The 18,407-nt window shown below is 50.1% G+C and overlaps 1 protein-coding gene across 1 annotated transcript in view; it reads left to right on the top strand.

Annotated features, from left to right (window-relative positions):
- Nucleotides 1-519: 519 nt before the first annotated feature.
- Nucleotides 520-18,407, top strand: part of LOC142714083 (gastric inhibitory polypeptide receptor-like) — a gene marked incomplete at its 3' end in the record, with an annotated part of 30,914 nt that continues 13,026 nt past the window's right edge. The window contains exons 1-2 of the mRNA XM_075848642.1: nucleotides 520-571; nucleotides 12,567-12,639. Of these exons, the coding sequence (XP_075704757.1) occupies nucleotides 12,598-12,639 (42 nt within the window). The remainder of the gene's footprint in view (nucleotides 572-12,566; nucleotides 12,640-18,407) is intronic.

Here is an 18,407-nt window from a genome sequence, read left to right as displayed (position 1 = left end):
CTCATCAGGTTGTTAGATACACTGGTGACAGTATCACACATCAGGTTGTTAGATACACTGGTGACAGTATCACACATGATAGGATTAGATACACTGGTGACAGTATCACACATGATAGGATTAGATACACTGGTGACGGTATCACACATGATAGGATTAGATACACTGGTGACAGTATCACACATGATAGGATTAGATACACTGGTGACGGTATCACACATGATAGGATTAGATACACTGGTGACCGTATCACACATCAGGTTGTTAGATACACTGGTGACCGTATCACTCATCAGGTTGTTAGATACACTGGTGACAGTATCACACATCAGGTTGTTAGATACACTGGAGACTATTAAGCAATGTTTGCAGTTAGTACAATGATGAGAATAGTAGTGCTATTTGTCTTCTTCTCTCGTTATGTATATATGTCACAGCTGAGATCCACCCCTTGTATACAGATAGATATATATACCCCCGCTACATCTCTCCTCCCTCCCGGCTCCGGGATCCCTCAGTCAAAGAGAGCAGCAGCAGGAGAGCGGCAGAGATCACTGTGTGGGGATTTTGTGTGAGTGAACCTATTGATGTTTTCATGTGTCAGGTATGTACTTTATATACAGTATGTATGTGTACACAGCGGCTCCTATATACATACATATATCGCCCCCCCCATACATATATTGCACCTTATGCATATACTGCACCTCACACATATACTGCACCTCAAAACACACATTACACACATATACTGCACCACTTCATACATATAGTGTACCTCATATACACATTACACACATATACTGCACCTCATACACACATTACACACATATACTGCACCTCATACACACATTACACACATATACTGCACCTCATACACACATTACACACATATACCACACCTCATACACACATTACACACATATACTGCATCTCATACACACATTACACACATATATCACACCTCATACACACATTACACACATATACTGCACCTCATACACACATTACACACATATACCACACCTCATACACACATTACACACATATACTGCACCTCAAAACACACATTACACACATATACTGCACCACTTCATACATATAGTGTACCTCATACACACATTACACACATATACTGTACCTCATACACACATTACACACATATACTGCACCTCATACACACAGTACACACATATACTGCACCTCATACACACAGTACACACATATACTGCACCTCATACACACAGTACACACATATACTGCACCTCATACACACATTACACACATATACTGCACCTCATACACACAGTACACACATATACTGTACTTCATACTTATAATGTACCTCATACACACATTACACACATATACTGCATCTCATACACACATTACACACATATACTGCACCTCATACACACTACACACATACTGTACTTCATACATATAATGTACCTCATACACACATTACACACATACTGTACTTCATACATATAATGTACCTCATACACACATTACACATATATACTGCACCTCATACACACATTACACACATATACTGCACCTCATACACACATTACACACATATACTGCACCTCATACACACATTACACTCATACACACATTACACACCTATACTGCACCTCATACACACAGTACACACATACTGTACTTCATACTTATAATGTACCTCATACACACATTACACACATATACTGCATCTCATACACACATTACACACATATACTGCACCTCATACACACATTACACACATATACTGCACCTCATACACACATTACACACATATACTGCATCTCATACACACATTACACACATATACTGCATCTCATACACACATTACACACATATACTGCACCTCATACACACATTACACACATACTGTACTTCATACATATAATGTACCTCATACACACATTACACACATACTGTACTTCATACATATAATGTACCTCATACACACATTACACATATATACTGCACCTCATACACACATTACACACATATACTGCACCTCATACACACATTACACACATATACTGCACCTCATACACACATTACACTCATACACACATTACACACATATACTGCACCTCATACACACAGTACACACATATACTGTACTTCATACTTATAATGTACCTCATACACACATTACACACATATACTGCACCTCATACACACATTACACACATACTGTACTTCATACATATAATGTACCTCATACACACATTACACATATATACTGCACCTCATACACACATTACAACATTACACACATATACTGCACCTCATACGCATATATTGCACCTCATACACACATATACTGTACCTCATACACACATTACACACATACTGCACCTCATACACACATATACTATACCCCATACACACATTACACACATACTGCACCTCATACACACCTATATTGCACCTCATACACACATATACTGTACCTCATACACACATTACACACATACTGCACCTCATACACACATATACTATACCCCATACACACATTACACACATACTGCACCTCATACACACCTATACTGTACCTCATACACACATTACACGCATATATTGCACCTCATACACACATTACACACATATGCTGCACCTCATACACACATTACACACATATACTGTACCTCATGCACACATTACACACATACTGCACCTCATACAAACATTACACACATATGCTGCACCTCATACATGTATATACTGTACCTCATACATATACTGTACCTCACACACATTACACGCATATACTGCACCTCATACACACATATATCGCCCCTCACACATGCATATACTGCACCTCATACATATACTGCACCTCATATACACATTACACGCATATACTGCACCTCATTCATACATACATACATACTTAGATTCATCTACTGCACCACATACATACATACATACATACATACATACACTGCACCTCATAATACATACATATACTGCACCTCATACATATACTGTACTTCATACACACATTAGACGCATATACTGGACCTCATACACACATTACACGCATATATTGCACCTCATACACACATATATCGCCCCCCATACATGCATATACTGCACCTCATACATCCATATACTGTACCTCATACACGCATATACTGCACCTCATACACACATTACACGCATATACTGCACCATATACATACATACATACACTGCACCTCATAATACATACATATACTGCACCTCATACATATACTGTACTTCATACACACATTACACGCATATACTGGACCTCATACACACATTACACGCATAAACTGCCCCTCATACATACATACATACATACACTGCACCTCATACACACATATACTGTACCTCATATAGGCATATACTTCACCTCATACACACACGTATTGTACCTCATACACGCATATACTGCACCTCGTACATACATATACTGTACAAATACATACATATACTGCACTCCATACACACATATACTGTATCTCATACATACATACATACATACATACATACATACATACATATACTCCACCTCATGCATATACTGTACTTCATACACACATTACATACATATACTGCACCTCATATACTGCACCACATACATACATACATACATACACTGCACCTCATACACATTACATGCATATACTGCACTTCAAACATACATACATATACTGTACCTCATACACGCATATACTGCACCTCATACACGCATATACTGTACTTCATACACACATTACACGCTTATACTGCACCTCATACACACATTACACACATACTGCACCTCATACACACTTTACACACATACTGCACCTCATACACACATATACTGTACCTCATACACACATTACACACATACTGTACTTCATACATATAATGTACCTCATACACACATTACACATATATACTGCACCTCATACACACCTATACTGTACCTCATACACACATTACACGCATATATTGCACCTCATACACACATTACACGCATATATTGCACCTCATACACACAGTACACACATATACTGTACTTCATACTTATAATGTACCTCATACACACATTACACACATATACTGCATCTCATACACACATTACACACATATACTGCACCTCATACACACATTACACACATACTGTACTTCATACATATAATGTACCTCATACACACATTACACATATATACTGCACCTCATACACACATTACACACATATGCTGCACCTCATACACACATTACACACATATATACTGGACCTCATACACACATTACACGCATATATTGCACCTCATACACACATATACTGCACCTCATACACACATTACACACATATGCTGCACCTCATACACACATTACACACATATACTGTACCTCATACACACATTACACACATATGCTGCACCTCATACATGCATATACTGTACCTCATACACACATTACACACATACTGTACCTCATACACACATATATCGCCCCTCACACATGCATATACTGCACCTCATACATATACTGTACCTCATGCACACATTACACGCATATACTGCACCTCATACACACATATATCGCCCCTCATACATGCATATACTGCACCTCATATACACATTACACGCATATACTGCACCTCATACATACATACATACATTCAGACATACATACATACTTCGATGCATCTACTGCACCACATGCATGCATACATACATACACTGCACCTCATAATACATACATATACTGCACCTCATAATACATACATATACTGCACCTCATACATATACTGTACTTCATACACACATTAGACGCATATACTGGACCTAATACACACATTACACGCATATACTGCACCTCATACACACATATATCGCCCCTCATACATGCATATACTGCACCTCATACATCCATATACTGCACCTCATACACACATATACTGCACCATATACATACATACACTGCACCTCATAATACATACATATACTGCACCTCATACATATACTGTACTTCATACACACATTACACGCATATACTGGACCTCATACACACATTACACGCATATACTGCACCTCATACACACATATACTGTACCTCATACACACATTACACACATATACTGCACCTCATACATACATATACTGTACCTCATACACACATTACACGCATATACTGGACCTCATACACACATTACACACATACTGCACCTCATACACACATTACACACATATACTGCACTTCATACACACATTACACACATACTGCACCTCATACACACCTATACTGTACCTCATACACACATTACACGCATATACTGGACCTCATACACACATTACACGCATATACTGGACCTCATACACACATTACACACATATACTGCACCTCATACACACATATACTGCACCTCATACACACATATACTGTACCTCATATAGGCATATACTTCACCTCATACACACACGTATTGTACCTCATACACGCATATACTGCACCTCGTACATACATATACTGTACATACATATACTGCACTCCATACACACATATACTGTACCTCATACATACATACATACATATACTGCACCTCATACACACATTACACACATATACTGCACCACATACAAACATACATACATAAATACATATACTCCACCTCATGCATATACTGTACTTCATACACACATTACATTCATATACTGCACCTCATACACACATTACACGCATATACTGTACCTCATACATACATTACATGCATATACTGCACTTCAAACATACATACATACATATACTGTACCTCATACACGCATATACTGCACCTCATACACGCATATACTGTACTTCATACACACATTACACGCTTATACTGCACCTCATACACACATTACACGCATATACTGCACCACATACATATACTGCACCTCATACATACATACATACATACATATACTGCACCTCATACATACATACATACACTGCACCTCATACATACATACATACATATACTGCACCTCATACATACATACATACACACACACACATATACTGCACCTCATAAATAAATATACTTCATCTCATATACATACTGCACCTCATACATATAATGCTCCTTACACACACATGTACTTCACCTCATACACACACATCACACATTTTATTTGACAGGAGGGGCTGTATGGCGTTATCTACAGGGGTAGGGCTGTATGGCGTTATCTACAGGGGGAGGGCTGTATGGCGTTATCTACAGGGGGAGGGCTGTATGGCGTTATCTACAGGGGGAGGGCTGTATGGCGTTATCTACAGGGGGCTGTATGGCGTTATCTACAGGGGAGCTGTATGGTGCTATCTATAGGGGGTGCTGTGTGGCGGAATCTATAGGGAGGCACTATCTACAGGGGGGGGTTGTGTGATACCCAGGGGAGGGGGGCCCCAGTCAAAAGTTTGCTATGAGGCCCAGTCTTTCCTAGTTACTCCCCTGTATATATATATGTAATTACAGTACTGTACAGGTTTTAGGCAGTTATGGGAAAATGCTGCAGAGTAAGAATATTTTCATATATACAAGTGTTATAGTTATTTTATCAATTAACAAAATACAAAGTGAATAAACAGAAGTGACCTCTAAATCAAATCAATATTTGGTGTGACCACCTTTTACATCCAGAACAGCATCACTTCCAGGTACTTCCATACAGTTTTTGCAGGAACTTGGCCGGGAGATTGTTCCACGTCTTGGAGAACTGAGCGCAGATCTTCTGTGGATGTCGCTGCCTCTTCATGTATCCCAGGCAGACTCCATGATGTAGAGATCCGAGCTCTGTGGGGCCACATCATCACTTCCAGGGCTCCTTGTTCTTCTTTACATTGTAGATAGTTCTTAATAACATTGGCTGGATGTTGGGGGTCGTTGTCCCGCTGCAGAATAAATTTGGAGCCAATCAGACGCCTCCCTGATGTTCTTACATGATGGATAATTATCTTCCGGTATTTCTCAGCATTGACGATGCCAATAATCCCGACCAATTCTCCAACTGTATTTGCTTTAATGCAGCCTCAAACCTGCAAGGACCCTCCACCATCTTCACTGCTGCCTGCAGACCCTCATTATTGTACCGCTCTCCAGGACCCTCCACCATCTTCACTGCTGCCTGCAGACCCTCATTGTATCACTCTCCAGGACCCTCCACCATGCTTCACTGCTGCCTGCAGACCCTTATTATTGTACCGCTCTCCAGGACCCTCCACCATCTTCACTGCTGCCTGCAGACCCTCATTATTGTACCGCTCTCCAGGACCCTCCACCATCTTCACTGCTGCCTGCAGATCCTCATTATTGTCCCGTTCTCCAGGACCCTCCACCATCTTCACTGCTGCCTGCAGACCCTCATTGTATCACTCTCCAGGACCCTCCACCATGCTTCACTGCTGCCTGCACACCCTCATTATTGTACCGCTCTCCAGGACCCTCCTCCATGTTTCACTGCTGCCTGCACACCCTCATTATTGTACCGCTCTCCAGGACCCCCCACCATGCTTCACTGCTGCCTGCAGACCCTCATTATTGTACCGCTCTCCAGGACCCTCCACCATCTTCACTGCTGCCTGTAGATCCTAATTATTGTCTTGTTCTCCAGGACCCTCCACCATCTTCACTGCTGCCTGCAGACCCTCATTATTGTACTGCTCTCCAGGACCCTCCACCATCTACACTGCTGCCTGCAGACCCTCATTATTGCACCGCTCTCCTGGACCCCCCACCATGCTTCACTGCTGCCTGCAGACCCTCATTATTGTACCGCTCTCCAGGACCCTCCACCATCTACACTGCTGCCTGCAGACCCTCATTATTGCACCGCTCTCCTGGACCCCCCACCATGCTTCACTGCTGCCTGCAGACCCTCATTATTGTACCGCTCTCCAGGACCCTCCACCATCTTCACTGCTGCCTGCAGACCCTCATTATTGTACCGCTCTCCAGGACCCTCCACCATCTTCACTGCTGCCTACAGCCCCTCATTATTGTACTGCTCTCCAGGACCCTCCACCATCTTCACTGCTGCCTGCAGACCCTCATTATTGCACCGCTCTCCTGGACCCCCCACCATGCTTCACTGCTGCCTGCAGACCCTCATTATTGTACCGCTCTCCAGGACCCTCCACCATCTTCACTGCTGCCTGCAGACCCTCATTGTATCACTCTCCAGGACCCTCCACCATGCTTCACTGCTGCCTGCACACCCTCATTATTGTACCGCTCTCCAGGACCCTCCTCCATGTTTCACTGCTGCCTGCACACCCTCATTATTGTACCGCTCTCCAGGACCCCCCACCATGCTTCACTGCTGCCTGCAGACCCTCATTATTGTACCGCTCTCCAGGACCCTCCACCATCTTCACTGCTGACTGCAGACCCTCATTGTATCACTCTCCAGGACCCTCCACCATGCTTCACTGCTGCCTGCAGACCCTCATTATTGTACTGCTCTCCAGGACCCTCCACCATGTTTCACTGCTGCCTGCAGACCCTCATTATTGTACCGCTCTCCAGGACCCTCCACCATCTTCACTGCTGCCTGTAGATCCTAATTATTGTCTTGTTCTCCAGCACCCTCCACCATCTTCACTGCTGCCTGCAGACCCTCATTATTGTACTGCTCTCCAGGACCCTCCACCATCTTCACTGCTGCCTGCAGACCCTCATTATTGCACCGCTCTCCTGGACCCCCCACCATGCTTCACTGCTGCCTGCAGACCCTCATTATTGTACCGCTCTCCAGGACCCTCCACCATCTTCACTGCTGCCTGCAGACCCTCATTATTGTACCGCTCTCCAGGACCCTCCACCATCTTCACTGCTGCCTGCAGACCCTCATTATTGCACCGCTCTCCTGGACCCCCCACCATGCTTCACTGCTGCCTGCAGACCCTCATTATTGTACCGCTCTCCAGGACCCTCCACCATCTTCACTGCTGCCTGCAGACCCTCATTGTATCACTCTCCAGGACCCTCCACCATGCTTCACTGCTGCCTGCACACCCTCATTATTGTACCGCTCTCCAGGACCCTCCTCCATGTTTCACTGCTGCCTGCACACCCTCATTATTGTACCGCTCTCCAGGACCCCCCACCATGCTTCACTGCTGCCTGCAGACCCTCATTATTGTACCGCTCTCCAGGACCCTCCACCATCTTCACTGCTGCCTGCAGACCCTCATTGTATCACTCTCCAGGACCCTCCACCATGCTTCACTGCTGCCTGCAGACCCTCATTATTGTACTGCTATCCAGGACCCTCCACCATGTTTCACTGCTGCCTGCAGACCCTCATTATTGTACCGCTCTCCAGGACCCTCCACCATCTTCACTGCTGCCTGTAGATCCTAATTATTGTCTTGTTCTCCAGGACCCTCCACCATCTTCACTGCTGCCTGCAGACCCTCATTATTGTACTGCTCTCCAGGACCCTCCACCATCTTCACTGCTGCCTGCAGACCCTCATTATTGCACCGCTCTCCTGGACCCCCCACCATGCTTCACTGCTGCCTGCAGACCCTCATTATTGTACCGCTCTCCAGGACCCTCCACCATCTTCACTGCTGCCTGCAGACCCTCATTATTGTACCGCTCTCCAGGACCCTCCACCATCTTCACTGCTGCCTGCAGCCCCTCATTATTGTACTGCTCTCCAGGACCCTCCACCATCTTCACTGCTGCCTGCAGACCCTCATTGTATCACTCTCCAGGACCCTCCACCATGCTTCACTGCTGCCTGCACACCCTCATTATTGTACCGCTCTCCAGGACCCTCCACCATGCTTCACTGCTGCCTGCAGATCCTCATTATTGTCCCGTTCTCCAGGACCCTCCACCATCTTCACTGCTGCCTGCAGACCCTCATTGTATCACTCTCCAGGACCCTCCACCATGCTTCACTGCTGCCTGCACACCCTCATTATTGTACCGCTCTCCAGGACCCTCCACCATGCTTCACTGCTGCCTGCAGACCCTCATTATTGTACTGCTCTCCAGGACCCTCCACCATGCTTCACTGCTGCCTGCAGATCCTCATTATTGTCCCGCTCTCCAGGACCCTCCACCATCCTCACTGCTGCCTGCAGACCCTCATTATTGCACCGCTCTCCTGGACCCCCCACCATGCTTCACTGCTGCCTGCAGACCCTCATTATTGTACCGCTCTCCAGGACCCTCCACCATCTTCACTGCTGCCTGCAGACCCTCATTGTATCACTCTCCAGGACCCTCCACCATGCTTCACTGCTGCCTGCACACCCTCATTATTGTACCGCTCTCCAGGACCCTCCACCATGCTTCACTGCTGCCTGCAGATCCTCATTATTGTCCCGTTCTCCAGGACCCTCCACCATCTTCACTGCTGCCTGCAGACCCTCATTGTATCACTCTCCAGGACCCTCCACCATGCTTCACTGCTGCCTGCACACCCTCATTATTGTACCGCTCTCCAGGACCCTCCACCATGCTTCACTGCTGCCTGCAGACCCCCATTATTGTACTGCTCTCCAGGACCCTCCACCATGCTTCACTGCTGCCTGCAGATCCTCATTATTGTCCCGCTCTCCAGGACCCTCCACCATCTTCACTGCTGCCTGCAGACCCTCATTATTGTACTGCTCTCCAGGACCCTCCACCATGCTTCACTGCTGCCTGCAGATCCTCATTATTGTCCCGCTCTCCAGGACCCTCCACCATCTTCACTGCTGCCTGCAGATCCTCATTATTGTCCCGCTCTCCAGGACCCTCCACCAACCTCACTGCTGCCTGCAGACCCTCATTATTGCACCGCTCTCCAGGACCCTCCACCATGCTTCACTGCTGACTGCAGATCCTCATTATTGTCCTGTTCTCCAGGACCCTCCACAATCCTCACTGCTGCCTGCAGACCCTCATTATTGTACTGCTCTCCAGGACCCTCCACCATCTTCACTGCTGCCTGCAGACCCCCATTACTGTACCACTCTCCAGGAGCCTCCACCATTTTCACTGCTGCCTGCAGACCCTCATTATTGTACCACTCTCCAGGACCCTCCACCATGCTTCACTGCTGCCTGCAGACCCTCATTATTGTACCGCTCTCCAGGACCCTCCACCATCTTCAATGCTTTCTGCAGACCCTCATTATTGCACCGCTCTCCAAGACCCTCCACCATCTTCACTGCTGCCTGCAGACCCTCATTGTTGTGCCGCTCTCCTGGACCCTCCACCATCTTCACTGCTGCCTGCAGACCCTCATTGTATCACTCTCCAGGACCCTCCACCATCTTCACTGCTGCCTGCAGACCCTCATTATTGTACCGCTCTCCAGGAGCCTCCATCATTCTTCACTGCTGCCTGTAGACCCTCATTATTGTACCGCTCTCCAGGACCGTCCATCTTCACTGCTGCCTGCAGACCCTCATTATTGTACCGCTCTCCAGGACCATCCATCTTCACTGCTGCCTGCAGACCCTCATTATTGTACCGCTCTCCAGGACCCTCCACCAACTTCACTGTTACCTTCAGACCCTCATTATTGCACCGCTCTGCAGGACCCTCCACCATCTTCACTGCTGCCTGTAGACCCTTATTGTGCCGCTCTCCAGGTCCCTTCATATTCACTGCTGCCTGCAGACCCTCATTATTGTACCACTCTCCAGGACCCGCCACCATCTACACTGCTGCCTGCAGACCCACATTATTGTACCGCTCTCCAGGACCCTCCACCATCTTCACTGCTGCCTGCAGACCCTCATTATTGTACCACTCTCCAGGACCCGCCACCATCTTCACTGCTGCCTGCAGACCCACATTATTGTACCGCTCTCCAGGACCCTCCACCATCTTCACTGCTGCCTGCAGACCCTCATTATTGTACCACTCTCCAGGACCCTTCACCATGTTTCACGGCTGCCTGCAGACCCTCATTATTGTACCGCTCTCCAGGACCCTCGACCATCTTCACTGCTGCCTGCAGACCCTCATTATTGTACCGCTCTCCAGGACCCTCCACCATCTTCACTACTGGCTGCAGACCCTCATTATTGTACCGCTCTCGAGGACCCTCCACCATGTTTCACTGCTGCTTGCAGACCCTCATTATTGTACTGCTCTCCAGGACCCTCCACCATCTTCACTGCTGCCTGCAGACCCCCATTATTGTACCGCTCTCCAGGACCCTCCACCATCTTCACTGCTGCCTGCAGACCCTCATTATTGTACCGCTCTCCAGACCCCCCACCATCTGACAACTGCGTCTACGGTTCTCAATGTCGCCCGATTCCTTCTTCAGAGCTTGAACAGCACGTCCCGAACCCCAGTCTTTCCATGGTGGAACTGTCTCCCACAACTGCCTAAAACTTCTGCACTGTACTGTGTGTGTGTGTGTGTGTATGTGTGTGTGTATATGTTTGTATATTATATACTTTTCATACATATGGTGTGAATGCTGACCCCTACTTTTAATGAATCACGCAGCGTAGAGAAGCAGTGCGGCCCCTCCCTCTAGTAAATGACCTCCATGGTCATCGCCTGATCTGTGATGTGTTTTTTTCCACAGCGATGTTCTGAATCTGTCCGGTCACCGCGGGATGTGGGGTCACCTAACTGCACTGGTTCTCTTGTTGCTGAAGGTAAAAATTTACCAACATTACAAACTGTTATAACAGGCGAGCAGAGTCCTCAGCATAGGGACGTAACAGGCGAGCAGAGTCCTCAGCATAGGGACGTAACAGGCGAGCAGAGTCCTCAGCATAGGGACGTAACAGGCGAGCAGAGTCCTCAGCATAGGGACGTAACAGGCGAGCAGAGTCCTCAGCATAGGGACGTAACAGGCGAGCAGAGTCCTCAGCATAGGGACGTAACAGGCGAGCAGAGTCCTCAGCATAGGGACGTAACAGGCGAGCAGAGTCCTCAGCATAGGGACGTAACAGGCGAGCAGAGTCCTCAGCATAGGGACGTAACAGGCGAGCAGAGTCCTCAGCACAGGGACGTAACAGGCGAGCAGAGTCCTCAGCACAGGGACGTAACAGGCGAGCAGAGTCCTCAGCACAGGGACGTAACAGGCGAGCAGAGTCCTCAGCACAGGGACGTAACAGGCGAGCAGAGTCCTCAGCACAGTGACGTAACAGGCGAGCAGAGTCCTCAGCACAGGGACGTAACAGGCGAGCAGAGTCCTCAGCACAGGGACGTAACAGGCGAGCAGAGTCCTCAGCACAGGGACGTAACAGGCGAGCAGAGTCCTCAGCACAGGGACGTAACAGGCGAGCAGAGTCCTCAGCACAGGGACGTAACAGGCGAGCAGAGTCCTCAGCACAGGGACGTAACAGGCGAGCAGAGTCCTCAGCACAGGGACGTAACAGGCGAGCAGAGTCCTCAGCACAGGGACGTAACAGGCGAGCAGAGTCCTCAGCACAGGGACGTAACAGGCGAGCAGAGTCCTCAGCACAGGGACGTAACAGGCGAGCAGAGTCCTCAGCACAGGGACGTAACAGGCGAGCAGAGTCCTCAGCACAGGGACGTAACAGGCGAGCAGAGTCCTCAGCACAGGGACGTAACAGGCGAGCAGAGTCCTCAGCACAGGGACGTAACAGGCGAGCAGAGTCCTCAGCACAGGGACGTAACAGGCGAGCAGAGTCCTCAGCACAGGGACGTAACAGGCGAGCAGAGTCCTCAGCACAGGGACGTAACAGGCGAGCAGAGTCCTCAGCACAGGGACGTAACAGGCGAGCAGAGTCCTCAGCACAGGGACGTAACAGGCGAGCAGAGTCCTCAGCACAGGGACGTAACAGGCGAGCAGAGTCCTCAGCACAGGGACGTAACAGGCGAGCAGAGTCCTCAGCACAGGGACGTAACAGGCGAGCAGAGTCCTCAGCACAGGGACGTAACAGGCGAGCAGAGTCCTCAGCACAGGGACGTAACAGGCGAGCAGAGTCCTCAGCACAGGGACGTAACAGGCGAGCAGAGTCCTCAGCACAGGGACGTAACAGGCGAGCAGAGTCCTCAGCACAGGGACGTAACAGGCGAGCAGAGTCCTCAGCACAGGGACGTAACAGGCGAGCAGAGTCCTCAGCACAGGGACGTAACAGGCGAGCAGAGTCCTCAGCACAGGGACGTAACAGGCGAGCAGAGTCCTCAGCACAGGGACGTAACAGGCGAGCAGAGTCCTCAGCACAGGGACGTAACAGGCGAGCAGAGTCCTCAGCACAGGGACGTAACAGGCGAGCAGAGTCCTCAGCACAGGGACGTAACAGGCGAGCAGAGTCCTCAGCACAGGGACGTAACAGGCGAGCAGAGTCCTCAGCACAGGGACGTAACAGGCGAGCAGAGTCCTCAGCACAGGGACGTAACAGGCGAGCAGAGTCCTCAGCACAGGGACGTAACAGGCGAGCAGAGTCCTCAGCACAGGGACGTAACAGGCGAGCAGAGTCCTCAGCACAGGGACGTAACAGGCGAGCAGAGTCCTCAGCACAGGGACGTAACAGGCGAGCAGAGTCCTCAGCACAGGGACGTAACAGGCGAGCAGAGTCCTCAGCACAGGGACGTAACAGGCGAGCAGAGTCCTCAGCATAGGGACGTAACAGGCGAGCAGAGTCCTCAGCACAGGGACGTAACAGGCGAGCAGAGTCCTCAGCACAGGGACGTAACAGGCGAGCAGAGTCCTCAGCACAGGGACGTAACAGGCGAGCAGAGTCCTCAGCACAGGGACGTAACAGGCGAGCAGAGTCCTCAGCACAGGGACGTAACAGGCGAGCAGAGTCCTCAGCACAGGGACGTAACAGGCGAGCAGAGTCCTCAGCACAGGGACGTAACAGGCGAGCAGAGTCCTCAGCACAGGGACGTAACAGGCGAGCAGAGTCCTCAGCACAGGGACGTAACAGGCGAGCAGAGTCCTCAGCACAGGGACGTAACAGGCGAGCAGAGTCCTCAGCACAGGGACGTAACAGGCGAGCAGAGTCCTCAGCACAGGGACGTAACAGGCGAGCAGAGTCCTCAGCACAGGGACGTAACAGGCGAGCAGAGTCCTCAGCACAGGGACGTAACAGGCGAGCAGAGTCCTCAGCACAGGGACGTAACAGGCGAGCAGAGTCCTCAGCACAGGGACGTAACAGGCGAGCAGAGTCCTCAGCACAGGGACGTAACAGGCGAGCAGAGTCCTCAGCACAGGGACGTAACAGGCGAGCAGAGTCCTCAGCACAGGGACGTAACAGGCGAGCAGAGTCCTCAGCACAGGGACGTAACAGGCGAGCAGAGTCCTCAGCACAGGGACGTAACAGGCGAGCAGAGTCCTCAGCACAGGGACGTAACAGGCGAGCAGAGTCCTCAGCACAGGGACGTAACAGGCGAGCAGAGTCCTCAGCACAGGGACGTAACAGGCGAGCAGAGTCCTCAGCACAGGGACGTAACAGGCGAGCAGAGTCCTCAGCACAGGGACGTAACAGGCGAGCAGAGTCCTCAGCACAGGGACGTAACAGGCGAGCAGAGTCCTCAGCACAGGGACGTAGCAGGCGAGCAGAGTCCTCAGCACAGGGACGTAGCAGGCGAGCAGAGTCCTCAGCACAGGGACGTAGCAGGCGAGCAGAGTCCTCAGCACAGGGACGTAGCAGGCGAGCAGAGTCCTCAGCACAGGGACGTAGCAGGCGAGCAGAGTCCTCAGCACAGGGACGTAGCAGGCGAGCAGAGTCCTCAGCACAGGGACGTAGCAGGCGAGCAGAGTCCTCAGCACAGGGACGTAGCAGGCGAGCAGAGTCCTCAGCACAGGGACGTAGCAGGCGAGCAGAGTCCTCAGCACAGGGCCGTAGCAGGCGAGCAGAGTCCTCAGCACAGGGCCGTAGCAGGCGAGCAGAGTCCTCAGCACAGGGCCGTAGCAGGCGAGCAGAGTCCTCAGCACAGGGCCGTAGCAGGCGAGCAGAGTCCTCAGCACAGGGCCGTAGCAGGCGAGCAGAGTCCTCAGCACAGGGCCGTAGCAGGCGAGCAGAGTCCTCAGCACAGGGCCGTAGCAGGCGAGCAGAGTCCTCAGCACAGGGCCGTAGCAGGCGAGCAGAGTCCTCAGCACAGGGCCGGAGCAGGCGAGCAGAGTCCTCAGCACAGGGCCGGAGCAGGCGAGCAGAGTCCTCAGCACAGGGCCGGAGCAGGCGAGCAGAGTCCTCAGCACAGGGCCGGAGCAGGCGAGCAGAGTCCTCAGCACAGGGCCGGAGCAGGCGAGCAGAGTCCTCAGCACAGGGCCGGAGCAGGCGAGCAGAGTCCTCAGCACAGGGCCGTAGCAGGCGAGCAGAGTCCTCAGCACAGGGCCGTAGCAGGCGAGCAGAGTCCTCAGCACAGGGCCGTAGCAGGCGAGCAGAGTCCTCAGCACAGGGCCGTAGCAGGCGAGCAGAGTCCTCAGCACAGGGCCGTAGCAGGCGAGCAGAGTCCTCAGCACAGGGCCGTAGCAGGCGAGCAGAGTCCTCAGCACAGGGCCGTAGCAGGCGAGCAGAGTCCTCAGCACAGGGCCGTAGCAGGCGAGCAGAGTCCTCAGCACAGGGCCGTAGCAGGCGAGCAGAGTCCTCAGCACAGGGCCGTAGCAGGCGAGCAGAGTCCTCAGCACAGGGCCGTAGCAGGCGAGCAGAGTCCTCAGCACAGGGACGTAGCAGGCGAGCAGAGTCCTCAGCACAGGGACGTAGCAGGCGAGCAGAGTCCTCAGCACAGGGACGTAGCAGGCGAGCAGAGTCCTCAGCACAGGGACGTAGCAGGCGAGCAGAGTCCTCAGCACAGGGACGTAGCAGGAGAGCAGAGTCCTCAGCACAGGGACGTAGCAGGCGAGCAGAGTCCTCAGCACAGGGACGTAACAGGCGAGCAGAGTCCTCAGCACAGGGACGTAACAGGAGAGCAGAGTCCACAGCACAGGGACGTAACAGGAGAGCAGAGTCCTCAGCACAGGGACGTAACAGGCGAGCAGAGTCCTCAGCACAGGGACGTAACAGGAGAGCAGAATCCACAGCACAGGGACGTAACAGGAGAGCAGAATCCACAGCACAGGGACGTAACAGGAGAGCAGAGTCCTCAGCACAGGGACGTAACAGGCGAGCAGAGTCCTCAGCATACGGATATAACCAGGGGCGTAACTAGGAAAGACTGGGCCCCATAGCAAACTTTTGACTGGGCACCCCACACAACCCCCACCCCCCCTCCCTGTATATAGCGTCATACAGCCCCCTCCCTGTATATAGCGTCATAGAGCCCCCTCCCTGTATATAGCACCATACAGCCTCCCTCCCTGTATATAGCACCATAAAGCCTCCCTCTCTGTCAATAACACCGTACAGCCCCTCTGTATATAGCACCATACAGCCCCCCTGTAGCGACAGGCGCTCCATTCATTTCTATGGAGCTGCCGACACAGTCGGGAGAACTTTGGGGGATATTCGGTCCCCCGTTCTCCTTATCGTTGGGGGTCCCAGCGATCACACATGTATCCCCTATCGTGTGGATAGGGGATACATGTGTTTTGTAGGAACAACCCCTTTAATGGCAGAGCGGGGAGATACCTCCCTGTTCTGCCGTAGTGTTCAGTGCCGTCGCGCTGTAGCAGCCATAGCGGCTTCTAGCGGAGCATCAGGCCATGGTGGGCGGCACAGGCCCCCTCATGCCGTGGGCCCCGTAGCAGCCGCTATGGCTGCTCGAGCGGTAGTTACGCCTCTGGTCGGTGACATTGTGTTCTGTGGATGACATTGTGTTCTGTGGGTGACATTGTGTTATATGGGTGATGTCTGTGACATTGTGCTCTGTGGGTGACATTGTGTTATATAGGTGAGGTCAGTGACATTGTGTTATATGGGTGATGTCTGTGACATTGTGTTCTGTGGGTGACATTGTTTTCTGTGGGTGACATTGTTTTCTATGGGTGACTGTTATATGGGTGATGTCAGTGACAGTGTTCTGTGGGTGACATTGTGTTATATGGGTGATGTTAGTGACATTGTGTTCTGTGGGTGACATTGTGTTATATGGGTGATGTCTGTGACATTGTGTTATATGGGTGATGTCAGAGACATTGTGTTCTATGGGTGACTGTTATATGGGTGATGTCTGTGACATTGTGTTCTGTGGGTGACATTGTGTTATATAGGTGATGTCAGAGACATTGTGTTCTGTGGGTGACATTGTGTTATATGGGTGATGTCAGTGACATTGTGTTCTGTGGGTGACATTGTGTTATATGGGTGATGTCAGTGACATTGTGTTCTGTGGGTGACATTGTGTTATATGGGTGATGTCAGTGACATTGTGTTCTGTGGGTGACATTGTGTTATATGGGTGGCGTTGCATTATGTGTGTTTTGTTGGTGATGTGTTATATGGGTGATGTCAGTGACATTGTGTTCTGTGGGTGACATTGTGTTATATGGGTGGCGTTGCATTATGTG

Source organism: Rhinoderma darwinii, unplaced genomic scaffold, assembly GCF_050947455.1.
Source record: "Rhinoderma darwinii isolate aRhiDar2 unplaced genomic scaffold, aRhiDar2.hap1 Scaffold_440, whole genome shotgun sequence".
Classification (NCBI taxonomy): domain Eukaryota; kingdom Metazoa; phylum Chordata; class Amphibia; order Anura; family Rhinodermatidae; genus Rhinoderma; species Rhinoderma darwinii.
Note: the sequence above shows the minus strand (reverse complement) of the source record. Positions and strands in the feature narration are given on the sequence as shown.